Source organism: Amorphotheca resinae (genome assembly GCF_003019875.1).
Source record: "Amorphotheca resinae ATCC 22711 unplaced genomic scaffold M430scaffold_2, whole genome shotgun sequence".
Classification (NCBI taxonomy): domain Eukaryota; kingdom Fungi; phylum Ascomycota; class Leotiomycetes; order Helotiales; family Amorphothecaceae; genus Amorphotheca; species Amorphotheca resinae.
Window position 1 is genome coordinate 1438257 of NW_020194472.1, and position 26200 is coordinate 1464456.

At 53.5% G+C, this 26200-nt stretch overlaps 12 protein-coding genes across 12 annotated transcripts; 8 read left to right on the forward strand and 4 right to left on the reverse strand.

The window, feature by feature from the left end:
- Positions 1–92: 92 nt before the first annotated feature.
- On the forward strand, positions 93–439 carry M430DRAFT_115194 (hypothetical protein; the record flags this gene model as incomplete). Its single annotated transcript, XM_024861581.1, has 2 exons — positions 93–144; positions 202–439. Coding segments are annotated over 2 exons (289 nt in total), but the record flags the coding sequence as incomplete, so codon positions are not given.
- Positions 93–2107, forward strand: M430DRAFT_39560 (hypothetical protein). The gene is made up of 5 exons (XM_024867323.1): positions 93–144; positions 202–695; positions 744–1195; positions 1284–1516; positions 1595–2107. The coding sequence occupies exons 2-5, from the start codon at positions 517–519 to the stop codon at positions 1841–1843; spliced, it is 1113 nt and encodes a 370-aa protein (XP_024724077.1). The 5' UTR covers positions 93–144; positions 202–516; the 3' UTR covers positions 1844–2107.
- Positions 2108–2887: 780 nt separating this feature from the next.
- Positions 2888–4396, reverse strand: M430DRAFT_39561 (hypothetical protein). Its single transcript, XM_024867324.1, has 2 exons — positions 3463–4396; positions 2888–3420 (listed from the first exon to the last, which is right to left on the reverse strand). Exons 1-2 carry the CDS (start codon positions 3952–3954, stop codon positions 3304–3306), a joined length of 609 nt encoding a protein of 202 aa, XP_024724079.1. The 5' UTR covers positions 3955–4396; the 3' UTR covers positions 2888–3303.
- A 4644-nt stretch (positions 4397–9040) lies between these two features.
- M430DRAFT_202875 (hypothetical protein) lies at positions 9041–10072 on the reverse strand. Its single transcript, XM_024864262.1, has 2 exons — positions 10066–10072; positions 9041–9946 (listed from the first exon to the last, which is right to left on the reverse strand). The coding sequence occupies exon 2, from the start codon at positions 9832–9834 to the stop codon at positions 9337–9339; it is 498 nt and encodes a 165-aa protein (XP_024724080.1). The 5' UTR covers positions 9835–9946; positions 10066–10072; the 3' UTR covers positions 9041–9336.
- A 930-nt stretch (positions 10073–11002) lies between these two features.
- Positions 11003–11300, forward strand: M430DRAFT_33177 (hypothetical protein). The gene has a single exon (XM_024866311.1). It carries the CDS (start codon positions 11036–11038, stop codon positions 11201–11203), a length of 168 nt encoding a protein of 55 aa, XP_024724081.1. The 5' UTR covers positions 11003–11035; the 3' UTR covers positions 11204–11300.
- Positions 11301–11449: 149 nt separating this feature from the next.
- M430DRAFT_202868 (hypothetical protein) lies at positions 11450–13425 on the forward strand. The gene is made up of 2 exons (XM_024864261.1): positions 11450–11726; positions 11828–13425. Exons 1-2 carry the CDS (start codon positions 11695–11697, stop codon positions 13233–13235), a joined length of 1440 nt encoding a protein of 479 aa, XP_024724082.1. The 5' UTR covers positions 11450–11694; the 3' UTR covers positions 13236–13425.
- Positions 13426–14723: 1298 nt separating this feature from the next.
- M430DRAFT_16200 (glycosyltransferase family 31 protein) lies at positions 14724–16422 on the forward strand (the record flags this gene model as incomplete). The annotated part of the gene is made up of 2 exons (XM_024863415.1): positions 14724–15884; positions 16012–16422. The coding sequence occupies 2 exons, from the start codon at positions 14724–14726 to the stop codon at positions 16420–16422; spliced, it is 1572 nt and encodes a 523-aa protein (XP_024724083.1).
- A 97-nt stretch (positions 16423–16519) lies between these two features.
- Positions 16520–18218, reverse strand: M430DRAFT_202913 (glycosyltransferase family 31 protein). Its single transcript, XM_024864264.1, has one exon. It carries the CDS (start codon positions 18194–18196, stop codon positions 16640–16642), a length of 1557 nt encoding a protein of 518 aa, XP_024724084.1. The 5' UTR covers positions 18197–18218; the 3' UTR covers positions 16520–16639.
- Positions 18219–18720: 502 nt separating this feature from the next.
- On the forward strand, positions 18721–21285 carry M430DRAFT_133949 (glycosyltransferase family 2 protein). Its single transcript, XM_024862324.1, has 3 exons — positions 18721–19484; positions 19546–20220; positions 20276–21285. The coding sequence occupies exons 1-3, from the start codon at positions 19074–19076 to the stop codon at positions 20957–20959; spliced, it is 1770 nt and encodes a 589-aa protein (XP_024724085.1). The 5' UTR covers positions 18721–19073; the 3' UTR covers positions 20960–21285.
- A 504-nt stretch (positions 21286–21789) lies between these two features.
- M430DRAFT_25278 (hypothetical protein) lies at positions 21790–22260 on the forward strand (the record flags this gene model as incomplete). The annotated part of the gene is made up of 2 exons (XM_024865213.1): positions 21790–21830; positions 21885–22260. 2 exons carry the CDS (start codon positions 21790–21792, stop codon positions 22258–22260), a joined length of 417 nt encoding a protein of 138 aa, XP_024724086.1.
- Positions 22261–22600: 340 nt separating this feature from the next.
- M430DRAFT_16203 (hypothetical protein) lies at positions 22601–23092 on the forward strand (the record flags this gene model as incomplete). The annotated part of the gene is made up of 1 exon (XM_024863416.1): positions 22601–23092. The coding sequence occupies one exon, from the start codon at positions 22601–22603 to the stop codon at positions 23090–23092; it is 492 nt and encodes a 163-aa protein (XP_024724087.1).
- Positions 23093–23691: 599 nt separating this feature from the next.
- M430DRAFT_133951 (glycosyltransferase family 59 protein) lies at positions 23692–25811 on the reverse strand. The gene is made up of 5 exons (XM_024862325.1): positions 25781–25811; positions 25461–25725; positions 24785–25412; positions 24601–24738; positions 23692–24548 (listed from the first exon to the last, which is right to left on the reverse strand). The coding sequence occupies exons 2-5, from the start codon at positions 25659–25661 to the stop codon at positions 23800–23802; spliced, it is 1716 nt and encodes a 571-aa protein (XP_024724088.1). The 5' UTR covers positions 25662–25725; positions 25781–25811; the 3' UTR covers positions 23692–23799.
- Between the last annotated feature and the right edge of the window lie 389 nt (positions 25812–26200).

Consider the following 26200-nt stretch of genomic DNA (forward strand, 5'->3'; position numbering starts at 1 on the left):
TCGGCCTCTTCGAGTTCCTCTCGTAATTACCTGCCCCACCTCGCCCCGCGTCATGCTCAACTCTTATCTGACTTCCAAACGCTTGCAGACAGAGATGCTACACCTTCTGTGAACGACCTCATACAGTCTCTACGGAGGACACAGGTAAAGCCCCATGAACGGCCTACATCTACGGTGACAACGCCGACCTTGCCTCCGCAGATCCGCCAGCTGTTATCGCAGCCAGAGACGCCTGCCCCCCGGCCTCGAGCGAGAGATCGCCGACGCTTTGATATAAATGGGAGACGTATTCCACCCGGGCCAGCACCGCCAAGGAGCTGGCTAGAAGGGCCCAACAATACGCCGATTAAGGCGAGGAGCAGGACGGACGAACGTGTGTACCCGCACGACGTGGAACATCTGCCTGGGGTTGGGTTCCAAAATGCTCGGGGCGAGGAGCGTTCGAAACTGCGGGGTACCGTAGATGGTTCAGTATCTTTCTCTACACCGCAGCGCGGAGGGAGAAGTCTACAGGATATGTGTTTGCGGAGAATGGCCAGTGACTGGGAATTTCTAAAGCAGTACGAAAGGCATAACTTGGCTTACTTGCCAACTGGAGTACGCATGCTGCTCTTGAGTTATATCGCCGTGTATGGACCCGAGGAAGGAGTGGGATTTGAAGCGCTGAAGCATTTGCTAATGCCACCAAACGACGAGTAAGCCTAATCACCTGAAACCCCCAGGAAGGATCTAATAGAACTTAGGGATGATGAGATGTACGACCCAGGAGAGAATAACGATAGCTTCGTCAGACTAGACCTTTCCGGCTCCGCAGGCCGCTCTGTATCATTCAAACAACTGACCGAACTGGTCGAGAAACCGACACGGGTAGCAGAGGAAAATGCTGATTCCTGGGAGGAGAGCTTCACGCGGTCTCTCAGCCCTCCCATACCTCACCTAACGCACCTCTCACTCTCGCATCCACCGTCAACCATCTCCTGGCCGCGCCTCCTATCCTTCGCAAAGCACGTCCCAACACTCACTCATCTGTCCTTGGCATATTGGCCCGTCCCCGCCCTGACGCCAAATTCCACGACTGCAGTAATGTCCTCTAGCTACGGCAAGGACGTACAGTACGGGGGCACGAATTACTATTCCCATTCCATCGATGCGGATTTCCGGGAGGCCGCTGCTATCCTACGGAGACTAGCTACCAGTAAGTAGTATTAACCCCCCTTCACCCCCTAAACGTCCCTGTCCTCTCCTCTCCCCTCAAGTAACAAGCACTAACACATCCCTTTCAGCTCTCTACGGCCTCGAATACCTCGACCTCACGGCATGCTCCTCCTGGCTCCCAGCCCTGCACTGGAAAGGCGACGGCGAGACCGGCATAGAGTGGGCCTTACACTGGCCCAAGCTTTGCGTGCTGCGCGTCTTCTCCGACCTCTCCCTGTCTGCAGACAGCGAGTTCGTAGATGTCGCTACTTATGTTGAGGCGTGCGCGGCGCAACTACGGCTCGAGAGCGCTATTATGGTGGTGAGTTTTGCTTGCCTCTTTCTTCTTGTCATGTTGTTCTTCGGCGGTGTCGAATCCGGTGGCTGATAAAAAGAGTAGATGCGTAGACCGAGGAATGGCAAGGGCAAAGGAGGCGGGAGGGGGAGATGGGTAGATGTCCAGCGGGATGATGGAGCTGTGTATGATGGGTTATGGAAGGGTGCTAGGGAGGGCGAAGAGAGAAGGAAGAGGAGATTGTTAGATACGTTAAAGGAGATGGAGAGGGGCGTTAGGATCCGCGGTTCTGAAGAGGACGCTGAAATCACGGCGCTGGGAGATGGAGGGCATGGGAATGCCTGGGAAGAGTGATCATTATAACGTTGCTATTCTCTCGTTGATATAGGTATACACCCTAAGCTTCCCAAGCCTCTTAAAACCTACTCTGTCATCGCGCTTTCTATCCACAGAACATCTGCGATATAATAAGCAGGGCGGAAGAGGACGCGAGCTGCGATCTAGAAAAAGTCGCATATATAGAAATCTAACCCTCTGTTCACTGATCTATTTCCTAAACACCGGATTTGAAGCGTGGATAGTCGGTTAGGCAGGTAGTAGGGGGGATTCCGTAGTGAGACAGATAGGAGGTCTTAAAACTTATGGCACAAGTCAATGGAATAGCTAAGTAAAGATTAGTATGCTCGTGGTGATGGGCGAGAGGTGCGTTTTGCTTACAAGATTTGGGGACATGGACAGATATTCGGACGGAATGAGGTTTTTCATCCCGTTTCTCTTGCTTTTCACCTTTGCTTTTCTTTTCTTATTTTCTCCCTTTTTACAAACGGAAGTACCAGGTATTGGGATGGAGCGGGTGTTTAATAGTCCTTGATAGAATGAACTAGGAAACGAGCAAAGATGACGGATAAATCAAAAACGAATGACTCCATTCATCCCTTGGCTTCCAAAAACGACCTTTGAGAAGAGAATACACCAGAGAAGCTCTGCCGCACATTGACGGGAGCAGGAAGAAGCAACCCAGCATTCCAGAAGAAACTAGTGCTAGGAACCATCCCGCTGAGGGGGAGGAGGAAAAAAGGGGGTCCGAATATGGGTGGGAGCCACTCGGCGATTCCAGAGTTGTAAGAGGAGAACCTTGCGGCCCAACGGTTCCTTAGGGCGGTAGGAGACAAGAGGATTGATCCGGTCTGGCAACTAGCAAGCAGAGGGATCTTCAACGAACCGGCAGAACTGGGAGATAGGAGGAGTAGACGCAAGTTTGGCTCTGTGGCACGACCGTTACTCGCCGACTGCCGATGGGCAGCAGGCGGGAGCAAGGCGATCCCCTCGATGCAGGGCGCATGTGAGGAAAGCCGTTGCGCTAGATAAGCACGAACTACAGTACGTCTCCCGCATCTTCTCGTGGTGGGTTCTCAATAGAGGGATGTGTGGTCCAGAAGTCATGGACGGGATAGAGTTCTTGACGCAGCCCCACATTCCACAACTGATAAACTATTATTATAGAGGCTAAGAGCGAGCATTAAGAGCATGGGCCTAAGACAGTTAGCTCGTCAACCTCGTGCTACCACTGCCGAGCCCTTGAGACCGGGGGCCCCCTATCCCTCTCAAGACCTCGTCAGCTTGTGGTTCTTGCGGAGATGTCCGGCGGCATATCCCAGTTTGCATCTGTTTGCGGGGCAATCAAGCAAGCAAGCAAGCCATTTTGTAGCTTGGGCACCTGACTAGTATTTAGAGCCCTTGGCGTCGAGGGAACAAGGGCGTGACAAGGGACAGGCATACTCTCACCTCCAGTGACGCATGCACATATCCAAGTCTCACGCCTCCGAGATCCCAACCGCCGCGCCCGTATTGGCTTGGGGCATGAGAAATGTTGGTTCAAGGACCTTCTTTTTGGGATTGCCATCCTCACAAGGCACAGTCAACTCCGGGTCCTATAGTCAATGAGGCGGCCGGGAAGGGTTCGCAGGTCATACGGAGGGGACTCCGCAAGATAGGGGAGAGGGAGAAGCACGCATCCGAGTCTTGATCGATGAAACACAGCCCTCAGGCCCGCTTTCAGGGGCGCGGACTTCCTCGGGAGAAGCATTAAGGCGTATTGATGCTGTGCATGTCGCGTTACGCTGACAGATTGCCGCGTGATGGTCTCTCGACGAACAATGACACAACGCCGAGGATCGACGAGCATCGACGGGACCACAGAGACAAGACAAAACGAGCCTCGCAGTCAGCAACGGCCCCCAGCCAGGATCTGTAGCTCGCCAACCTGCATCTGCATCTTCTTTGCAGCGTTTCTGATCTGCCTTCGCGCTGCAAGGGGACGTGGCCTCTTCCTTCTCCTCGTCTTCCGTCTTCGTCTTCGTGCTCGTGACCTCCTCACCTCTCATCCTGACCCTGCTCAGGGCATCCCGAGACATTGGCACCGGCTCCAGGATAGATTGCTTGTGGATGCCTGCCTGCTTGGGCATAGGAAGGGGGAGCTATCTGCTGTCGTGGCAGCGGGCACAGCGTCATTGAGTGGTTCGTGGCTTTGGCGCGACGGGTTCGTCAGGGTCTCAATCTAGAAGAATCTGTGGTCTCGCCGCATGGATTGATGGACTGTCTGGGTCTGGGTCAGAGTCGTGGTCGGGAGGTCGAGGGGATATCGAGGAATGTTTGCGGAGCAGGATTAGGACTTCCAGGAGCCGCGGGCGAGGAGGATCGGGGACCTTCAAGAGCTGCATCTGGGGAATCCGATTGGAGGAGCCGCACCAGTGCAAAAGAGGCAAGGCGGCGTCGCGGCGAGCATCCGGCGGGAACGAGTGGAGCAGGGCGGGATGTCTTGGTGGCCTTGTTAACTGCCTAAGGCATAAGATGTATACCTAAGGCATACAGACATCTCAGGCATGTAAGGCATGTAAGGCATTTAAGGCATGTAAGGCATGTAAGGCATCCATCCCTTGAGAAGCTTGTACCAACGTACCGTCGTCTCTCTCTTCACCAACCAGCGACGAGATTGAGATACAACTTGAAATACCACGGCCACAAGGATGGTCACTGGTAGTCGTCGTTGTAGTCAACATTTGTCATGACCAGTTCTCGTTCTCCTCTGCCCATGCTTCGTCCCATTCGCACGGAGCAGGTCAAGGTCGCCTTGCATTCCGAAGACGACTCCATTCAGCGTTCTCTCTCTCCCTCTCCCTCTCTCCCCCGCCCTCATTCAGACCTTGATATTCCATGATCACGACGGTTATCGTACTGGGTCCTGATGGTCTATCTCCCGCCAAGTCAATGCTGATGGCATGATGCAGCCTCCTCCAGGAACCCCGCCCTATTGGCGATCCCTCCTCTATTCCGGCTGCCTTTGCGACGAGTTGACGGTGCCAGGTTCTGCCCACCCCGCCAACCGCCCCTCCTTGCTGTGCTCCTCAGGCATCCCACTCCATCCCTCCTGCATATCTCCCACCTCAATTCTGGATGCCAGAGAGAAGAACCTTCTTGACAGGTTGCTGCTGTATACTCCGGCCGGCCCCCCAGCGCTGTCCGTGTGCGACTTGGGGTGGCGTGGTTCTGATAGATCACAAGGCAAGACATGGCCGGGCCCAGCGCAGCATATAAGCCGAGACGTTGCCGCTGCGGTGCAACGTCCCGAAGGAAGTCCAGGGGGGGCGGACTAGGTATGTGTTATGCTATGCTCGGTGGCATTTCTCCCACGTATCGAGGGCTGTTTAATTTTTGCTTTTATTCTTTTTCCCTTTCTAATTTTTCTCTCCTTCCTCTTGCTTCCCACCTTGCAGTTCCTCCGATAAAGAATTGTCTGGCCCTGTTGGCTTTACAGAGTAAAAGGGGCCTCTCGAGGTAGGCGGATTTCTTTGATTTGATTTGTTATTTTCATTTGCTGATAATTTATCTACTCTCTTGATTAATTACTGTTAATGAATACCTCGTGATTAATAATTGCGTCATTAACAACGACCATTCTCTTCACCCTCAATACCTCTCGTCGCTCCCTGATTGAAGCGCCACGAAACCCCGGCCCGCGCCGACTCAGACGCGGGCCGGGGAGCAGGTCTGCTCGGTCAGGACTCAAGGCCTGCACATGCCCTGTAGGGTCTGGCAACCGAAGTTGAGTGCACTGCACTGCACTGCACGGCACGGTACATCCGTATGCTATGCCTTCCCACGAGCCTGGGATCGGCTTCTGAGTGCAAGATCGGCCTTTGGCCCTCCAGCACGCATCGCTTTCGCAGCAGCTGTTGGGACGTGAATATAGGGCCATTCTGAACATTAAGGGGTCAAGGAAACGAGAGATGGATCGCGATTTTACGGAGTAACCTGGTGCGTGCGGATACAGATTGGCAAATGATTGCGGCAGGATAGTACTGTCTGGATTGATTGGCAGCTGTTACCAGCTCAAAGAGCCCATTCACGTGGCTCCCGTTGATAGCAAAGGCTTCGGGCCTGGGACGCCGGCATACGGCGGGAAGGGGCATGCGTGTGTGACCACAGCTTAACCGTTACCGGGAGGATCAGGGACATCTGTGAGGGATTCCGAAGTCTTCAACGAGGAAGGGATTCGCAGCTTCGACATGGCCGTCGTCTGATTCGCCGCCATCGCCTCACCCGCATACGCTCGCGCTCTCTCCTTGATCCTATCATCCCAGCTCCTGAAGAGCTGCAGCCACTCATTGGCCTGCTTTCAGGCGGCGCCCTTTCCCTGGAACCCTGGACCATTCATCGTTAGTGAGTTCCCAAAATACGAGAGGCCTATTTGCCCTCCCAAGGTAAGGGTGAGTGTTGATTTGTAAGTTTGTCACCTGTCAGCCACTCCATGCTGTCAGATACAGCAACTGTCATCTTGTCTAAACTCCGCGGTGGCGAAGATGCTCCTGTTCTTACAGTGCCTTGCCTCTTTAGGCTGCCGGGCGCCGTAGGGCTTTCAGTGCCACTTGGCGGATTGATCCATACGGAGGTCGGCCCGACCGATGAAGATCGCGGGACTTTCATCCGTGATACCGACGGCCGTTGTTGGAAAGGTCTGGGTACATCCCGAGTTATTGTAGAGTACGGATTGGCTGCTGCTTAGCCTAGCATGACGATATTCTTTCAGGGAGGAGTAGGTTGTTTGACTTGCTGAACAACACGCTCCTCCCTCAACGGTCCCAACCTTCTAAACAGCTGAAGAGAAAAGTGCACGAAGTCCTCAACATGCACATACAAAGACGCAGAGGCAGAGATGCGGCGGGAGAGACGCATTTCACAGAGCAGACGCTTTCTTGCCAAGGACGAGATGAGCAGCTGATGCATGTCATGATGCATGCATGGTTCATCCTGCTCTACGCAGCGTATAGGCTAGGGCTATAGGTTACCTTGCCATCTCAGAGCCGTGGATGGAGGATGATGGTCCAGCGGTCACCATCAGGAGGCGAAGACGAAAATGCAAATCAAAATAGAATCCCCCAAGAAAGATTTGAATTGAATGGCGGGGACTCGGGGAGGGGTCGCGGGTGCGGGCAAGCCAATGGCTACAGTAGTCTCGGCAACACTTGCTCTTGACCCAGCTCCCCTCCCTCCTTTACACTAACGCACATTGGAATTTGAACTCCTCAGTTACTATGTGATCTGGCTACGGAGGATTGGATGTCGAGAGGACTGAGACAAGCACAGCATACGAGACTTGCTGTCCCCATGATAGATCCCGAACTCTAAAGTAGTGGTTATTAAGGATTGGGAGATAAGGTAGGAAAACCTAACCATGGTTCTGTTTGACCTGGCGCCGGGTCTCAGCTAGCCAGCCCCTCTCCCGGAATCTGGAATCTGGAATCTGGAGAAAGGAGGCTATCCAACGACGAGCAGACCCCAGAAGAAGGAAGGGATGGATGGAATCGCTAATCCAGGGATGAATCACCAATGACGAAAGTAGGCCTTTTAAATGAGGAAATCTTGCGAACACCAGGCGGGAACCCAAGCCACCAAGAATTGGCAACCTGGCAGATCCATTGATACTTCCAGACTCCAGAATGGCGCATTTGGGCGAAGATAACTCGTCGCGGAGAAGGCTGACTGCATGCTCCATTGGCTGCGGTCGGTAGGCTCTTTCCCCTCTAAATCCTGGCTCCTGCAATGCATATCGGTCAGACAGCTGCTCCCCCCCGTATCCTCTTGCAGTGATTATCTTGTGATTGCTGGTGATGCCTGCGGTTGCCTGTAACTTACGGTGCTGTGTTCTTGAGACCCATAGCTGTTCAAGGCTGGGTTCACCTCCCTAGCATCGCAAGTACTTCCTCACGCATAAACTACACAACGCTCCGGGAGAGCTTGAAGCCCCCCACGCCAGCGGGCGGCATCTGCTTGGCTCCCTACGTACGTTGAGGCTCTCGAGGATCCGGACGCCTTGCCGGAGTGTACCTGATAGATGTGATACATCAGATTTCGTGGGAGATCATTTCATGTACATGGCCCTCTGATCGTAGTCTGGCAGTCATCTCGGGCAGTCTCCGACTGTCACGACTGCCTCGTAAAAGAGAGGGCTTCGAGAGACCCTCTTCCTCGCCCTAGACAGTCTGTCCGATGCAAGCAATGTGCGTGAGCGACGGCTCGCTGCCTTTCCTAAAGCCAGAAAGCCATGAAACCCAGGACGGCCATTGGCTGCATGGCAGTATCAACATCCAGAGACTCGCCTCAGATAGGGGGCCCTTTGATTGAGTGACTGATTGTTATTTTGGGGGGGGTCCGCAACTGTCAATCAACCTTAAATTTAGATCTTATACCCAGGCGGCCTCGAGTCCTTCCAACAAAGTCTTAGTCCACCTTCCCAGAGGACAAACTACTGTTTTACCTGTCATTTTTTTGCACAACCTTGTCCGGATCGATAACCTTTATTGCCTGTCTCTTTGTGCGAGCCTCTCTTCTCGGTACTGCCGCCCTCGGTGAGATTAGTACGTCCAGATCCAGGGGGAGGGAGGAGAATAGACCCTCACTAAGGTTGCCGGTGGAGATCGCGTCGACTACTTTCTCCAAGCCTCCAAGGAGACCTGGCAGAAGAGCAGTGGATGTGTGAAACGCCAGATTTCCTCAACAGATCTTCCACGTGCCCAGTGAGACTGAAAGCTCCTAGACAGGAACTCGACGGCGTTAGTGGCGGCAAAGAGCGAGTGCGAAGTCCCATATATCTCAAACCCCCCGCGGTCTCCGCCATCAGGTCGTCCGCTACGGCATTGGAACAAATCGAGCCCTCCCCCCCAGCTCTGAACTGAACAACACCGATTGCGCCTCGTCATCAAGCTCTCACGCAAATGTACCAGAGGGGGATTTGATCTTACGATTTCCGCTACCAGATATCTTCCCTCCGTTCCCTCAGCAGATATCAAGAGGCTATCCTGCCAATCCTGGATTCCCGGCCTGTCAATCCACAAAGTTAGGTCTGGACTTGCTCCTCCAGATCAACGACTCAGAAAAATCCGGAACATTCCTAGCTATTGGAAGCTATCACGCTCTCTTTACCTGGTTCTTACCCCACGACTTGGACTCTCGTCTACCCGGGGTTCTGGCTCGGCCATACATGACAAGTCGACCACGACTCGTCCTCATTCGCGATTCGGATTAATCGGTTGAGCATTCCAGGCAGGTCTCGGCCTGCCCCCCTAATCATCTGGGTTGCATACGACGGCGTGGCAGTCTGCCGGCGAGTAGCGCCCCCCTCCAGTCTGACTCTCCCGTTGACCGTTCGGCATTGGTGCGCACTGGAATCCAACAGCTTGTCTCTGCGCTGCCGCCTCTCATTCGACGGCCAGCTCTTTTGCCTTTTTTCCCCCCTTCAAAGCCGTCCCAACAGCGGCGGGCTCGGCGGTGTCGTCTCTCCCAGCAGTAAATCATAGACCCAACACTCGCAACTCTGCGAGTCTTCTCCCCTCCAATATCTCTGGCGACTCTGGTCTCGTGCTCTGGGCCAGGACGTCGCGCACGATCGCACGAGCAGAAACGAGACAGTCGGGACTCTCCCTCGCCCTGTGTGTGCTCCACAATTGGCACCCGGCGCCATACCCACCGTCCCGACTATAGCGGCCCTCCGCGCGCAGCCTATCAGATCCCGCCCGTGGGTGTGTCTGAATCGGAAGAACTGTGCAGAAGAACGGAAGGGGTAAATAGGGAAAATTAGACAAAAATACGACGGAAAAAGGAAAAGACGCGGCGGCTCGAGACGAGGGACTTACCGGGTTGGTGGTGTTTCTAAGTATACCTATTACTTGCTTTTCCGTAAAGAGCCAGCCAGAGGGACCATCTGAGAGCCATCTCCCACTCCGCCCGCACCGCGTCCAATCCCCGCGGACGTATCCCCTGGCGGAAGTGGTGCCTTGGGAATCGGGCATTCACAGGTCATTTTGGGCGTGGTGGCCTGGCGTGCTCTGGCGGGATCCTGACAGTGCTATAAACCACCCGTCTAGATTCCTCCTCCTTCACTCGTCCCGCCCTCCTCCTCCACTGCGGGGAGACCGCCGACGGGTCTGATCTGATCCTCGATAGAGATCGAGAGACCTCTTTCCCGCCAGCAGGCTGGTCTTTGGCCTCTGCTCGCGCTCTCGCCGGGCCTGGATCTCTGCCCGCCTCGAGTCCTCTCCTCTCAGATCATCTGATCTCGCGCTTCCTTCACACCCCTCCCAAGTACACGCTGCGGACCGACTGCTCGTTGACCTCCCCGTCTTGGGCGTCCAAGGAGCCGAGCCGATTCATATCATATATAATATCATAATACCCGGCAACGACGCGTCCTGAGCCCAGCGAGCCCGGTGCGGCGTGAACAGCCGTGAGCGAATGAGAAAGCTGGGGCAGCTGCCAATGATTGATAGTAAGTAGGAAACTCTCATGTCAAGCCGCTGGTCCCGGACCGTTATATACATATATATATAGTTTTCAGCTCGCTGCTCCCCTCGGCTCGTCACGGGTATCCCTTCTTTATCTTCAGGAGTCGATTGCTGTCCCAAAATACTACCTGTCTGTTTCTGCTTTGTTTCTCTATATATTTTTATCTTCTCCCTGTGTCGCGCAAGACTGCTCTCGATGCTCTGCAGTTAGAACCTCTCTCTCCCATTGGTGTTATAAGAGGAGCACATGTGCATCCCCTTGGTCAGACGAGGCTTCAACGAGATGCCGGGTACGACCTCAAGCTACGGTATCCTGGCAATCAGTCTTCTATCAATTATGCCCCGGTTCAAGCGCACCGATCGATTCAGACAGCTACATATCTCCTCTCCACATCTTTCCTCCCCAATCATTCCTCATTCTGCTACTCTTCCCAGTCCGTTGCGCTCGTCCCCTCTATCACTATCACCTTCAACATGCTTAGACGCCAGGCTCGCCGCATCTTGGGCTCGACCGATACTAACCATATCCCTCCCAGTTCTTACCCCACCTAATTTTCCGCTCACTCACTTCATGTGCTCGCAATCTGGTAACATCCAAGACCTAGCCACCTATTCTGGCCACTCACCATCCTGTATTCTCGAGCCCGACGCGGAGCCAGACAGCTCTTCTAATCAGGAAATTCATCACCCCCCGTCTCTGCCCTCTGACATGGGGCTGAGATACATGACCATTCCCGCTACAGATGATGCCCGGTACGTCTCCCCTGTAGCTCATTGGTTGTCCATTCTCGTGCTCCTAGTCGCGCGCGCTTTAGCCACTCCTGCACACCCGCTCTCGTCCATCTTCCCATTTCCAATCGCCTTATCATGCACCTGATCGCTGGGTTCTCGCTGTACAAGTGTAAGAGAGATGCCACGACCTTTCCCATCGCTCTTGCTACCGGGTAATCTGATGTTGCACAACTGAAGCCCAAATCGTCCTATGTAACAACAGTTCGTGTCACGAGAGTTGGGTCCCGTTCTGGTGTCACCCAGCTGTTGTGCTGGCTGTGCTACTTATGTAGTCCAACTGGGCAGCGTTGACACAATGGCGGACGACAAGCAACCCTAAAGATTGTGTCTTAGTTGAGCCTTAAGATCCTCTTGCAGTCATACGGAGTTGTGGCTGACTGATGGCTCAGATTTGCACCGGAATCCGGTAACTCTCACAGCCCTTTGAGTCCTGTGTACTCCATCGAACCCGCAATACAAACTACGTCGTCGACACTAAGTTACCTACCCTACACCAATATCTACCAGCCCAGCCTGGGCGGGTCCACATACTCGACCGGCGGGAATTCTTACTTTTCTCCGCCCTCGATCTTTTCTATGCCTGACATCAAGCCACGACTGAGTTCACTGTACGTAGATACCCCCTTCCCCCCACCCCCAACACCCTCCTCCGCTCTCTCACGATTCTGCACCACTTTTGTGCCTTGATAATAATGACTTATCTGCTCAGTAATCCCTCCCCTGGGATGGCACCACCATCCCGCTCACCTGCATTACCACATCTACAGTCACCAATAACAGCTCGAGACCTATACACAAGTGCAACACCTCACCTCCGGAGGACTTCCGAACTGCTCTCCAGGTCTCCATCGACCTCTGGAACCATAAGAGGCGTGCCGCTATCACCATCATCGAGTGGGGGGTTCACGAGTCCGAGCAACATGGATAGCTCCGTTGGGAACACATCTAGCCCCCCACTCCACCCCACTGAAGTAATACACCAACTGCAGACATCAGATGGGCAGATCATCCGGCCAGAAATATTCGGCAGAATCGATAAAGGCTTCTTCATGGCAGACAATGACTGGACTTGCTACCGGAGGAATTACTTCTCCTTGAACTGCTCATATACTCTCCTTCCTACCGTCCCAAACGGTAGCATACACCTCATGCAACATGGCGGATCCTCTCCGCAGGTCTATGGGTTCGCCCTCTCGATCGCCGCAGTCGTTGATGGACGAGATGGAAAATCTATCGAGCTCGTTCAGCACACCCCAAAGCGAGACAAAGGGCCCCAAGATAAACCAGCCAGAATAGCTCTCGCCCCTCGCTCTCCCCCACCCCCAGGGATGTATGGGGGCGACAGCAGCCTCGCTGGTGGATCACGAGGACTCTACGATCCCGGGTTCGGACAAAACCCAAACGCCCCGGCCACAGAGGCCACGTTCGAGCGTATCCAGTTCAAGAATGCTACAGCCAACAATGGAAAGCGCAGGGCGGCCCAGCAATACTATCATCTGCTTGTGGAGTTGTTCGCAGACGTCGGTGCACAGCACTCGGAGCGCTGGGTCAAGATAGCCTCGCGCATGTCCGCGCCGATGGTTGTCCGCGGCCGCTCGCCGGGCCATTATCAGAGCGAGCGTCGGGGTAGCAACGCCAGCACTGGACCTGGTGGATCCGGCGGCGCTGGCGGCGGTGGTTCCTACAATGCACCGGGTGGCGGCTCGTCTCGCACTCCAGGAGACATCAGTATGTCGGGGACGTCATCGATGCTTCCCAGTTCCAGCTACGGCGGCGCGTACGATAACCGCTCGCATCACTACCGCTCCAACCTGCAGATCCCTATGGAGCCGACGATGTCGGCCGAGGAAGCAAAGAGCATCGAGGAGGCGCCGTGTTACTTATACTATCCGGGTGCCATCTACGAGGGCCACGAGGGACGCTACCAGCTGCCCAGCGTGTCGGAGTACACGGCCTCGAAAGTGAAGCATGAGTACGGCTCAACGGGCTACGTGCTTCCTAGCCTGTCAAGTACACAGGAGGGCCTGGGGCGGCATTGTGGGCGCTGGGAGGGCACTGCAGAGTCGAAGGGGTATTTCCCCACGACGCTGATTCAGCAGGAGCTGAACATAACATGATTAATTGCAGTGTTCTTCCCTATCAATTCCAACAGTGCTGTGCTGTGATGCGCTGCGAATCTTTACGAGCAACTTCCTGCCAGCATAGCGCAACGGTCTGTCACCCAAGACCAAAGTATCACAATTCTCGCACTCCTGTCGCTTTTCTCGGTCGAAATTACGCTCTATTCGATTTGATCCGATTTCCTTACGATTCAGTTTGGATTCCCAGCTCCGCGATTTACGTTCGCATTCGCATTCGCATTTGCATCAATCCCATTTCCATTTCACATAGGACATCTGGGCATTGGGACGGAGGGGCACAAGAACGCATGTTAGGTTAGGGCATGGGGATACCCCTTGCTCCGTCATGATTTACTCATTGCTTTATTGGTCTGTTTTATCCGTCTTCATTTCAACCTCATTTCACGACGAGAGAAAGCAAGAGAGAGAGAGAACGAACGAAGAGAAAATGTCAGTTGCAGAGAAAGTCTCACATACCAGTAATGAATTGAAAGAACCGAAAAGCAAAAACAGAAAAGAAAAAAAAAAGGAACAAGAAGAAGAAGAATAACGAGAATAACAAGAAGAAAATTCGATGCTTCATTCATTTGCGTCTCCTCCTGTTTCATCGGAAGGAGGGATGGAAAATGACCAGAACACCATCACTATCGTCATCATCATCGTCTCACGCTCAAATACTTAGCGCTTAAGACATTTACGGTCGGTCATTTACACGGAGCAGGGACGGGGAACAGGAACTGGGACAGGATTGGGAATGGGAATGGGAAAAGGAAGGAAGGGAGTTATCAGAGAGTTATTGTTTTATTTCTTCTTTTACTCTTGCTTCGCTAGTAGGGGATAGGGAAGGACAGGAGCGTTTAGGGAATTGGGCGTCGTCCTTGCTGATGTTGTTGTGTGATTCGAATCTTCTGATTCTTCTTCTTCTTCGAAGGGCTGTTTACTTACTATCTTATCTATCTTTTGCTTGCTTGCTCTTGTTCGAATTAAAATTCTGTCCTCGCGTTCTATATCTAGGTAAGGTACACTCGTGCCCTTTTGCTGTCTTGACTAAACCCTAAATATAAACTGGTGAGAAGAAGGCGCTGTAGCGCAACTGCTCTTAAAACCCACCCATCCTCTCTTTTCAAGTAGATTCCTCACTGGCGTTACCTTGCGTTACACATCAAGTGATGGTATAAACAGGGGGGTGCTCACGTGACTACGGGTAAATCTCTCGGTTACCTCCGTACGAGAAAGGATCTTTTGCGCCTTACCTATAACAGTAATCTCGGTACCTCGTAAATCCTTAAGTTACTCCGTCTTACACCCTTCACTCCTTTCCGTCAACCAACCCAATTCGTTCGTTTTTTCTTTACAGATGCCTCTTAAGTTTTGCTGATTTTGTATTCCGTTCAAAAGCAGCCACGCGAGTTGCTTGGTTGCGTATGATTTGTTGATCCCTGCTTTTGAGAGACAATCGGTTTTTTTGCTCAGCGATTGCCCGGCATGCTTCGTACTAGTCTTCTCGATTTGCTTCCCCGCCACACCAAGGGGTATCTATGGATCAGCTTCCTAGTTGCAGTTTTCCTACTGATGGCCCTGAGTGAGAATGGGGTTTTGGTGCCCGAGGCCTTGACTACATTTCCTAGAACGCAGCTGGAATATCCTGAGGTGGAATATTCTGTACAGTCACTGAGCGAGGACTCGACATCCCCTGAGGCTGAGGTCTCGACTGCCCCTGCATCGAAGTCTGAGGACGTTCTTGTAGAAGTTGTGGAGGCTCCACTTGCAGCACAAGAGCCTGCAAAAAGCCATGATGTTTCGACGTCGACAGGGCTTGATCCAAAAGATGTTGTCATTCTTGTCAAGACTGGAGCTACGTCTATCTGGCGTCGAATGCCCGCACACATGTCCACGACCCTCGGTGATCCTAGCTTAACACCCAACGTGCTCTACTATTCCGACTGCGAGGATAACATCAACGGGAACCCCGTGATCGACGTGCTCGCCAATGTGTCAGCCACGCTGAAAGAGTCCCCAGACTTTGCTCTCTACCACCGGGCCAAAGAGGTCGCCGACGCCAACCTGTACCTCGAATCCGGGAGCATGGACGGCGACTTCTACCTGCCCGGTGGCTGGCGCCTCGACAAGTACAAATTCCTCCCGATGTTTGCTCACGTGGCGGCGACGATGCCCGGCAAGAAATGGTACATCTACATGGAGGACGACAACTACTACTTCTGGGAGACGCTGTACGCATGGCTCGCGACGCTGAACCATACGGCGCCCATCATGGTCGGCTCACCTGCCTTCCGGCTCGGCGAGGACTTCGCGCACGGCGGCTCGGGATTTGCGATTTCGGGTCCCGCGCTGGCGCAGTCCTTCGGCGCCGACCCGCAGCTGGCGCAGCGCTGGGAGGACTACGCGCGCGAGCAGTGCTGCGGCGATCAGGTACTCTCGCACGTGCTGCACCAGAAGGGAGTGCAGCGGGAGCGCGGGCTGGACGGCGGCGGCTGGGCGGGGCTGCAGGCGCTGCCGACGTGGCGCATCGGCTTCGGGACTTGGAACTGGTGCTCGCCGATCATGAATATTCATAAAGTGCACCAGGCGGATATCTCGCGGCTGCATGTTTTCGAGCGGGAGTTTAAGATCAGGAATAGTAAGAAGGTAGGTTTGCTTTTTTGTTTTGGTTTTTCTGGAGAGAGCTATCCCCCACCCCACCGGGACACTTTTTATATAACCCTCTGAGCTCTCTGCCCTCCCTCTTTGATCCTAACCCTAACACACCCTCCAGGCCAACCTCCCTCCCATCCGCTACCGCGACATCTTCCAGTCCCTCGCCCTCCCCCATCTAACCAGCACCCGTCTCGAATGGGACAACTTCGCCTCCGCCCGGCACTTCTCCTCGTCATCCGACCCAGACGTATCCTCCTCTAACTCCCCCTCTTCCGCCAATCCCAACCCCGACCCCAACCCGTCTTCCTCCTGGTCGACCAAACCCTGGTTCTCCAGAGACGCATGCGAGCAAGCATGCAAAGACTGGGACTTGTGTCTGAGCTGGAAATACGCAGATGATTCGTGCTCGCTGGATCATACGGCGGCCTTGGGAAGGAGGATTGATGAGGGTATTAGGATGGAGAGTGGGTGGATGCTAGACAGGATTGGGAGGTTGGAGGAGCTGGAGTGTGAGGGGCTGGAGTTTTAGTATGGAGGTGTTGTGTATTATGTGTGCCATGTACGTGTATTTTGGTAGTTGGAACTTGGGAGGAATGTTTTTTAAAAAAAAAAAGAGATTTAAAATGAATATATGGAAGCGTTGTGATGGTGGTTTTGCATATCTATTTTTCATACCTCATACTATACACATACATATACATACTACCAGAGGACTCCAAGTCTATCATCATCATCATCATCATCATCTACGGCTCACTAACAACCGTACACTCATCCCTCCCCAACTCCTCATCAATCCGCTCTAGCATCCAGCCACTCACGATCTCGGTAGGCGGCGCCCAGGCCGGCAACGGGTCACGCTCGCGGCCCAGACGCACCACGGTATCGAGAGCGCACTGGGCGGCGTTGCTGTCGTGGCGCCACGATAGGCAGAGCGGGAGCGCGAGGCAGGCGGCGCGGCAGGCAGGGGGTGAGTCGCCGGCGGATGGGTTCAGCGGGTGCAGTTCCGCGGGGAGAGAGGAGGTGGAGGGGTGAGAGGCGCCCAGGAGGTAGCGGGAGGCGAAGTTGTCCCAGTGGGAGAGTTGGGGGGTGTGGAGGGAGGGGGCGATGAGGGCGGTGAAGATGTCGCGGAAGAGGATGGGGCGCTGGGTTGAGGTATGGGCGCGTTCGAGGAGGGATAGTTGAACGAGATCGCGCTGGTGGAGATGGTGGAAGCTGAAGACGGGGGCGCACCACATCAGCTTGTCGAAGCCCGTCTTCCAAGGGGGTTCCGGGCGGAATGACACAGGGCCATAGTCGCCGCGGTTGACGAAGACGCCGTGGTCCCGCAGGACCTGGCCGAGGATGATATCGCCGCAGCAGGCGCTGGCCGAGTAGTTCCCGTAGCGCACGAGGTCTGGAGGATTGGGCCCGGCGAAGACGCTGCGCATCAGAGAGCGCGAGAATACGATGCCCGAGCCGCCCTGGGCAAAGGTGGCATTGCCCTCGCCCGAGTAGGCGCCCCAGTACTCAGGCTCGTCGTCGGGTGACAGCGTGCTGAGCCAGCGCAGCACGTTGTCCCAGAAGATGAAAGTGTCGTCCTCGATGTAGACGTACCATTTGACAGCGGGCCAGTTCTTCTGGGCGTGCGTCAGCATCGGGAGGAACTTGTACTTGTCCAGGAGCCAGCCCGGCGGGTTGCCAGCCAAGGTGCTCTGCGGCTCGTCGCCTGGCAGCAGCGCATGCTCGCGATACGTGTTGAGATGGTGGGAGGAGTGCAGGTCCTGGTAGCTGGCGTGGGCAGATGCGTCCCAGGTGCGGAGGATGTCGCTCACATTGGCGAGGACATCGACACTCTCGACGTCGAGGGCGAGCTGCTCTGCAAGATCGGAATAGATAACATAGTTTGGAACGCGGGAGTTGGAGAGGGTGGTGGTCAGGTGGAGGGGCATGCGTCTCCAGAAGGTGCTGGCGCCGGTCTTGAAGATGAGCAGGACATCGGACGGTGAGGTGAAGGGGAGAGTTGATGACGCTGTGGTTGGGGCGGATGATGATGGCTCCAACGATATTGACGCTCCAGGCGGCTCTGTGGGTGAAGGTGAAGGTGAAGGTGAGGTTGAGGGTGAGGCTGAAAATGAAGATGAAGGTGAAGATGAGGCTGAAGGATGCGACTTGCCTCCATGCAGCGGAAGACGATCACGCAAAAGCGGTAGATCCAGCTCCAGATCCAGATCCAGATAATACCAACTGATCACGGCCAACAGCAGCGCAGCCAAGACGAAGACCCGGAGACGTCTTGGAGGGGGCAACATCTTGCATCGCATCGCACAAAGCCATGATGGAGCGATATGCCCAGAAATCCATAATTAAGGTGCCTTAAACATCTATAATTGTACCTAGGTATCTACGGAATAGTGCATAGTTACGGTAATTACTGTCGTATATTCCCTGCACGCACTCCTGCAGCGATCAACGCCAAGCGGCTCGGCAGCAGGAACCCGAAAAGGGGGGAGGGGCTAGACGCTTCTGGCCATATGCAATACGTAAAGGTACTGTATATGCGCTTATGCGGTTATGCGTCTAAATTGTATATATTATTGATTATATCGTACAGCTAAGATACATTCATGTTTCATACTTGAAATCTAAGGTACTCATCCAATGTACTTTAATCCGGAATAATACCTGGATTCGGACGAATAGGGGAGTAATAGGGGTCCAATCCTGCTAACCCTAAAGGTATCTTAGCCTCGCGTGGATCCCTTTTTATACGATCCTTGGCCTCGCCGCCTCGCGTACCTGACCTGACCCCATAACCTTGTCCACATCCCCACTCCTCGTTTTTCTTCACGGGCCAGCCGTCCTGTACGAACTCTTGGTATTGACTACGACCACTAGTATCAGCAGAAATTTCCATCCTTCGACGCCACCAAAGTATCTCCTGGATCCTGACACGGATTGAGTCGATTTGACAGAAGCCACGGCCCCTAATCCTCCGTCTTACTATGACTAGCCTTCACGCGCCCCGAAAATACGCTTGGTTACTTACTGAATCTGGATTTATAAGGGAGTTCATTTATAACCTGAAGATGTCCCGGCCTGTCCACTATGTCGGTGTCGACAGAGGGCTTGCGTGGCTGGCGGTAATGATCAATCGCCTCTCTCCGTCCCTCACGCTCCCTCTCGTATGCTCCCCCCGCCATGATTACTCGTCCAGTGCTCCCGTCATGGCCGAAGCAGGCGCTCAACGCCGTGCTCTGCGTGCTTTGCTTCACCGCGATTTTCCTATACTTCCGCCGATGGGTCTACCTGTTCCCCATCACCTTTGAGAGCGTGTGGCAGATATCGCTGGCCGAGGTCAACCGCCGAAAGAACATCAGACGTGTCCGCCTCCTCGAGCAAGCCCGCGAGTTGGCAGACGAGGAGAATGGAATGGGAGAAAAGAATGCCCCGGTGCGGCACCTGGCGTCCGTGGTAGGGTACCGCGAGGAGCCAAATTTGTTCCGGAAGTGCCTGCAGAGCTACCGGGGCTCGCCCGGATTGGAGATCATGGTTGTTGGTATCGATGGGGATCATGACGGGGACATGGAGATGGTTGCCATTGCGGAACAGGTAGACTTGATCCTCCTATATGCGGCTGTTAGGGAAACAGAGGCTAAATTCAACGCGTTAGGTGTTCCCTGAAACCCTGGTCAAGATACATATCGAGGAACCATACGGTCCACTGGCAGTGCGCCTATCCCGAGACTATGTCGAGCAGAGCCTGCTGGATAAGAAGGTGGCCGAGACGGGAAGACGTGTGAGCTGGGACGATCCTGATAGCATACCGAAAGATCTCTTGGAGGAATCCCGCAAATACGCCCTCAGAATGGTGTTCGAAAAAGCAACCAAAACCCTTCAGGAACATGGGGTGCTCAGAGTTCCTGGCAAAGATTCCCTCCGCGCAATCTGCCTCTACCAGCCGCATCGCTGCAAAAAGGATATTATGTTCACCAACATGATATTCTGCCTCGCACTGGGCCATGAAAACGACATTGAGTTCCTATGGACCAGCGATTCCGATACCTGGGTGTATCCCGAGACCCTATGCCAGACAATTGGGTGCATGTCAACAGATCCGTTGATTGGTGGTAGCTGTTCCGCTCTGTCGATTCATAACGGCGAGGAGAGCGTGATTGCAGCACTGGGATCTGCAGCCTACTGGACCGAATTGGCTATCACTCGTGGTCAGACGGGAGCCGTCGACGCAGTGGATTGCCAGCCGGGGCCGTGTGCGGCGTTTCGATTGAGTGCATTGGAACCGATACTATTGGGCTGGTATACACAGACATCTATTGGCATCAAGACGGTATGAACCTGGCCGATACTTCTCTTCTACTACAGGCTAACATGAGTGAAATTAGGTGGTGAATGAGGATCGTCACCTGACGACCAATCTACTCCTGAATGGATGGAAAGTAACTTTCAACACTGAAACTCTTGCGTCAACCGACACACCAACGACCCTGCTGCGCTGGCTGCTGCAGCAAATACGCTGGGCGCGCGCCACTCATATCGAAACGTTCCAGTATCCCAAGGTGTACTCTATCCACGGTCCGATCCTCTTCGTGACGGCCATGCGTCGCTTTTACGGTCCCCTGATCATCGGCATTTTCACGATCCGCTATGTGCTGACGGGCTGTACCGTGCACGCGTACTCGCTGACCGATCTGGTCGGACGCATCATCCTCTGCACGGGATACAACATGATGTACAATAAGAAGAATGTTAACGGCATCGGCTACCTCATCTGTTCCCAGATCTTCTACCAGCTGCCGCTGCCAGGCATCATGTTCTGGTCGGTCGTCACCGTGCTCGAGGGCGGCTGGGGCACGCGTATGCGCAACCAGAGCGAGACGCAGAAGGGTCGCCGCGCGGGCCTGGAGCACCTGTGGTCGACTACCGCAGTTGTTATTTGGATGGGCTTCGTGGCAGCGGCATTGACCAGGTGGGTCGCCTACCGTCTCGCGCCGGGGATCATGGTGGAGTTGATGATCTTGTCGTCGCTGGCAGTTGTGATCAACCTCTTCTACGTCCTCCTGCGGTAACAAGTAGGATGTCATGGGATCCGTTGTTATTCGATATGCGCACAAAGATCACCGAAGACTGATATGCGGGATCTACGATTGTGATGCCGTTGCTAATACAGCAGCTGCGGCGCTGGAGGGGTAAAAGAGGGGAGTGACGAGTGAAAGGAGCATTCCACGCCTCCAGTGCCTGCAAGCTGAAGCTCATGAGACGAGTAGCATTAATTGCGCCGGACTGTATGAATATAAAATAGGGGTACAGTATAGATTCGTCAGAGGGGCGTAATCTATGTAAAACTAGACAGACATTACAAATAGGAAGTTTTATAATGTATCAAAATTCTACCATTTATATCGATTTCCAAGGGCTCGATGATAAGCAAATGGGTGCGCAGACATACAAGGAGGAAAGCAAGTAATGTAGAATGGAGAATAATGTAGAATGGAGAATAGAAGTCCATATCACGTGGTTTAATCGGGGAACGATGGCGGGCTTTCTTTGTTGCACATCGCATCCATGACAAGCGTGGAAGTGTTGACCGGGGCTTTCGATGGAGATGGGATTCGCATCACGTGATACGAGAGAAGAGAGAAGTTTTGTTGCACATCGCATCCGTGACAAGCGTGGAAGTGTTGACCGGGGGCTTCGATGAAGATGGGATTAGCATCACGTGTCTGTCACTGAGGGGCAGCGAGACTAGCATCACGTGACCCACCTCCGCATCTTCCAAGACGGATCTACCGAGATAAGGTACCTTAAGGTGTGGAGGATAGATAGATAAATAGATAGACAGGTGTGCTGCGAATTGTCCGAAAGCCAAGGCAGTTCGTCGACGAGATCGCTCTGCTGCATGTCCCTGCATATACCTGATCTGACACTGGACCGTTGGACGTGAGTGTGCAGATCTTAGGTATATATCTCAGCTCTCATATCTATCTCCTACAGTATATCTTCTCACGATAACTCTCCTCCTGCGTCATACCGTCGCAACGATCTGATCGCCCACCCCTTCAAATGCGCGCGTGCTGATTGGACGCCTCACCGCCACACCGCCACACCGCCGCACTCGCCACACCTCGGGACCAGCGATCGCAGCCGTGCAATCCCGAACCTTCCCTTCGATCCTCGCTCCCCTCACGAACCTCCACTTCCACTCGCCCCACGACCGATGAGCTTCGAATCCACGCTTGGTTCTGTGATCCAGGGACAGAACTGCCTTTGGATGAAAAGAGAGAACGGGATTTTCTTCTTGAAGAGAAGGGACTGGGAAGGCAAGCCAAGGCGAAGAGCTAGCTGGCTTTTGACCGAGGGCACACGATAAAAGAATATACCGAAGATTGTGGCGAGGGGCACATCATCCGCAATACCCCACCACGAACTGGGCCGCGACTCACGAGAGACCGTTGGGTCAAGAGGCAGATCCACAGACGCCGAACTTGGACATAGCTGGGCTGTCCGGCAGGAGGAAGGGAAGTCTTCCATCGAATACCCGGCCATAATCGTCCAGAACACCACCAGACAGGAGACGCTCCCCGCACCAGCTTACTTCTTCTATTTATCTTCCTCTTCCACTCGCCGTTTTTTCGAGCCTCCTCGATAACTGAAATTTCTATTGCCACGGGCGACAAGAAACGAAACCAACGAGCCTAAGAACCACGAAAATGCCATCAAATCACCCCTTCCTCTCCTCCTTCCTCTCCGCCTTCCGCGCCCACTCCGCCCTCCAACAAGCAAAACCCTCCCCTCAAGTCTCTCCTCCCCCCTCCTCCCAACCATCGCACTCCTCCCCGCACTCGTCCCCAATCTCCGTCTCCCACTCCTCCCCACGCACTATCACAACCGCTTCCAAACCCGGCACCACCAACACCACAACCGCGCTCTCCTCCCTGCACTCTCCCCGAGCCGCCTCCTCCCCACTCGCTACCTCTCCCGGTTCAGACCCGGCCTCTCCCCCGCCAAACAGAAGATATATCCAAGACCGAGGAAGACGCAGTTCTGATTCCTCTAGCGAGGGCTTTCGAGACGTGCTAGGGAAGGAGAAATGGTATATCGGGGGCCGGACCGCCGGCGGCGAAGAACGATATTTTAAGCTGGGGACCGTGAGAAGACAGCGGAGTTGGGCGGAAAGAAGTCTGGATCGTTTGAGTTTGTGAGAGGATCGGGAACTTATATAGAATGGGGGATAGAGAATGGATGGTTTGGGGTTGGGGTTGGGATTGGCTTTTTTTGGGAGATTGAGCAGAGTAGATTACCTGCTCTGATCTAGCGATATAATGGGAATGGGAAAACTCCCTTTTCATCCAATCCCCATTCCTCCGATGCAGGGATTCAGGGGATTCAGGAATTCTGCATATACACATTTCACGTACATACATACATGACATAACAAGACGGTTCGGTTCGGTTGGCGGCCTCCCAGTCACTTAAGGTATACGGGGACTGAAACATGAGGCGAACGGCGTTTGTTTGGAGAATTATGGATTGGATGGGGGGTTTTGGTGTGGTTGGCGGGAAGGGGAGGGTGTATGAATACATACATACATACTATACATACATACATTTTAGTGTGATTCGATGGATGGATAAGGTCAATTGATTGATTGATTCACCTCTTCACCTCTTGAGTTCATGTCTTACTTCTTCTTGTTGGAAATAGAATGGAGGGATTGGTTGAATACGATATCATATATAAGATACAGGGCATTATGATAAGATACATGAATATGATATAGAAAAAAAAAAAAAAAAAAAACCTATATTATCCCAATCCCTCCCTCCCTGCATTCTCCAACCCCGATTTCTTTTCTTTTCTTTTCTCCATCAAGCTATCATACCCCCTTCCCCCCAAAAAACTACAAGTCTACCACATAAACCTCTGCACCCTCCCCCTCTCCTGCTCCCACTCAAAGCCTCGATACAAGAACACGTACCCGGTCCCCAGATTCACTATTAAAAACCAGAGGGTTTCTAAGAGCACTCTCGAAGCTCGGCTTTTGGATTTGCGGAGGGAGGGGGAAGGGAGGTTCAGACGCCAGAGAACCCAAGGGATGATGAAATAGCGGGGTTCGACGAGGGGAGCGGTGATTAGGGAGAGGGTGGTTGCGAGGAGGAGGAGGAGGGCGGATGATGTTTTGGTGGTTGTGGTTGGGGTTGTGGGTTGTAGTTTTTGGGGTTGCTTTTGTTGAGGGAGGGGGAGAGGAGATGAGGATGTGGTGCGGTAAACGAGGTAGAAGCATAAGATGTAGATAGGTGCCAACAAGTAGCGGATGAGCGGATGCCGCAGGATCGTGTACCGAAAGATGTAGAACATGTAGTGCCGGTTGTCGGCGAGGGTGAAAGGGTGGATCAAAGTGTTGTGTTTGATGATAAGGAGAAGTGGGGGGAGAGGGAGGAGGAGGAGGAGGAGGGTTTTGAAGGTTGGAGAGGTGGGGGAGGGGGGGTTTTGCTTTTGGGCGCGGCGTGGAAGGAGGGAGAGGATGGGAGTGGCGAGGAAGTGGAGGAGCGAGAGAGCGGATGGTAGGAGGAGAGGGAAAGAGAAGAATGTGATAAAGGGCCAGAGGTAGAGGAGCTGTGGGATATGGATGGTCGCGACGTGGTTGGATTTATCGCCTTTGTCTCGTCAGTTAGAATCAGGAGGGGTTCGGAGGGAAAGGGGAGGTACCGAGAACGACTCCACCGTTCCAGAATACGAAAACGCCGAAGGAAAGTAGAAGCGCGATATAAGGCCATATTCTGGATAGGATGAGGAGCGGATGGGATAGTGTAGCTATGCCGATGCTGAGCGCGCAGAGGGCGAAATCTGATACGTTAGTTGTGTTTCGTGCATGGGACGGTTGGTGAATTACCGTGGATTTCAGCATCTTGTAAAGGGATGTCGTGGATCTCGCCCCTCGCGTAGCGGCGGAAGGTAGAGATGACAGTCTCTTTCCAAGTCTTTGGCTCGGAGGTTTCTTTGAGAGGAGATGGCTGGATGTCCTGCAGAGTCCGCACAACTTCTAATCCACCCATATATACAGCGACCCAGAAAATGTTCGTCTGTCTCATGGTCAAGGCTAAGACACCCGCCACATATAACCACACGCCACGCTCTCTCTGTAAGAACAGCTTATACATCCTCAGGACTAGACACGTGCTCAGCACATCTGTATAGAACAGTCCCGAGAAGAAGAAGAGAGGTGGGAAGAGAGCGATGTTGAATGCTGTATGCAGCGTATCCGGGGATATCTTCAACGCCGAAGCATTCGAGAGGCGGTTAATAAGACCACGACAGGAAGAAGCATATGACATAGTTAAAACAAGTACAAGGGTATTGAACAGCCGCAGCGTGAAGACATCGCAATTTCGAATCCCGCCCAGGTTTCCAAAAATCGTCGCGAATGCGTACAACCCCGGAGGAGTCGTGAGTTTCGGGTCCCAGATATGGAAATCGCCCACACAGTAAGCTTGTGCTTGGGGGATGTGGAATATCTCGTCCTGTTCCGGGTTAGCCTTGAATATGTGAGAAGGGGAGCGAGCACGTACGAGATAAGGCTCGGGAACGATTCTGGTCACCTGATTCTGCCAGATGGATGCGATGGCGTAGAGAGCGAGGGAGACGAAGGCGACGAGACTTTTGTAGGGGCCTTTGAAAAGAGGTGCTTGTGCATCCTTGATGATGTAGGCGACGCCTATCCATGGGAGATAGGGGACCCACGTGGTGGGATGCAAGACCCCAGGTGCCATGAGGACAGTTTGTCCCTGGACGCGTTTTCAATCCTGTTAAACGAGTGTGTGTGAAAGGGTCATTCTAGAAGAGGGTTAGCATGATTTGTCCAAAAGAGGTCCATAATTGAAGGGAATACCTAGAAGGGATACTGGAGCTGGGCGGGATCGAGTGCCTTTGAGGATGAAGATGGACGAGGCTGGAGAAGAAAATAAGGAGTCGTCGCTTATTGTTAGCCGGGGCGCCATTTGGCCAATGAACGATGGCACGGGTTGCTGACTAAGCGCACCCCCTGAATGGACCTCTGCTCTCTCTTGAACAGGAGCCAGCTCAGTTATTCCCGCTATTCTTGCTGACACTGTCTCTGATTCTGGTTTAAGGGCTGTAGTTCTCTCTATTTGAGAACTACATTAAGCGGGAATCCATATCCAAGTCCTGTCTATCAAGACTCAAGATTCAAGAGACTCGAAGTTCGGTCACCTCTAATAAAGGAATGGCCTGTCTTGTGTTGAGCACTGACATGATCATACGGCTTTGCTCCAGAAGCCATTTTATGGTA

Excerpts from the sequence above, each read along its gene's own strand:
- M430DRAFT_133951 (XM_024862325.1), bottom strand. The coding sequence starts at position 25,661 with ATGGCACCTGGGGTCTTGCATCCCACCACGTGGGTCCCCTATCTCCCA. Across the intron at positions 25,413-25,460 it reads TCGTTCCCGAGCCTTATCTC|GACGAGATATTCCACATCCC; the intron begins GTACGTGCTCGC and ends AACCCGGAACAG. Across the intron at positions 24,739-24,784 it reads ACAAGATGCTGAAATCCACG|ATTTCGCCCTCTGCGCGCTC; the intron begins GTAATTCACCAA and ends CTAACGTATCAG.
- M430DRAFT_133949 (XM_024862324.1), top strand. The coding sequence starts at position 19,074 with ATGATTACTCGTCCAGTGCTCCCGTCATGGCCGAAGCAGGCGCTCAAC. Across the intron at positions 19,485-19,545 it reads TGGTTGCCATTGCGGAACAG|GTGTTCCCTGAAACCCTGGT; the intron begins GTAGACTTGATC and ends TCAACGCGTTAG. Across the intron at positions 20,221-20,275 it reads CATCTATTGGCATCAAGACG|GTGGTGAATGAGGATCGTCA; the intron begins GTATGAACCTGG and ends GAGTGAAATTAG.
- M430DRAFT_39561 (XM_024867324.1), bottom strand. The coding sequence starts at position 3,954 with ATGCCCAAGCAGGCAGGCATCCACAAGCAATCTATCCTGGAGCCGGTG. Across the intron at positions 3,421-3,462 it reads TATCTTGCGGAGTCCCCTCC|GACCCGGAGTTGACTGTGCC; the intron begins GTATGACCTGCG and ends CATTGACTATAG.
- M430DRAFT_202913 (XM_024864264.1), bottom strand. The coding sequence starts at position 18,196 with ATGCGATGCAAGATGTTGCCCCCTCCAAGACGTCTCCGGGTCTTCGTC.
- M430DRAFT_202875 (XM_024864262.1), bottom strand. The coding sequence starts at position 9,834 with ATGCCCGATTCCCAAGGCACCACTTCCGCCAGGGGATACGTCCGCGGG.
- M430DRAFT_33177 (XM_024866311.1), top strand. The coding sequence starts at position 11,036 with ATGGGGCTGAGATACATGACCATTCCCGCTACAGATGATGCCCGGTAC.
- M430DRAFT_202868 (XM_024864261.1), top strand. The coding sequence starts at position 11,695 with ATGCCTGACATCAAGCCACGACTGAGTTCACT. Across the intron at positions 11,727-11,827 it reads AAGCCACGACTGAGTTCACT|TAATCCCTCCCCTGGGATGG; the intron begins GTACGTAGATAC and ends TTATCTGCTCAG.
- M430DRAFT_39560 (XM_024867323.1), top strand. The coding sequence starts at position 517 with ATGTGTTTGCGGAGAATGGCCAGTGACTGGGAATTTCTAAAGCAGTAC. Across the intron at positions 1,196-1,283 it reads CCTACGGAGACTAGCTACCA|CTCTCTACGGCCTCGAATAC; the intron begins GTAAGTAGTATT and ends CATCCCTTTCAG. Across the intron at positions 1,517-1,594 it reads TCGAGAGCGCTATTATGGTG|ATGCGTAGACCGAGGAATGG; the intron begins GTGAGTTTTGCT and ends TAAAAAGAGTAG.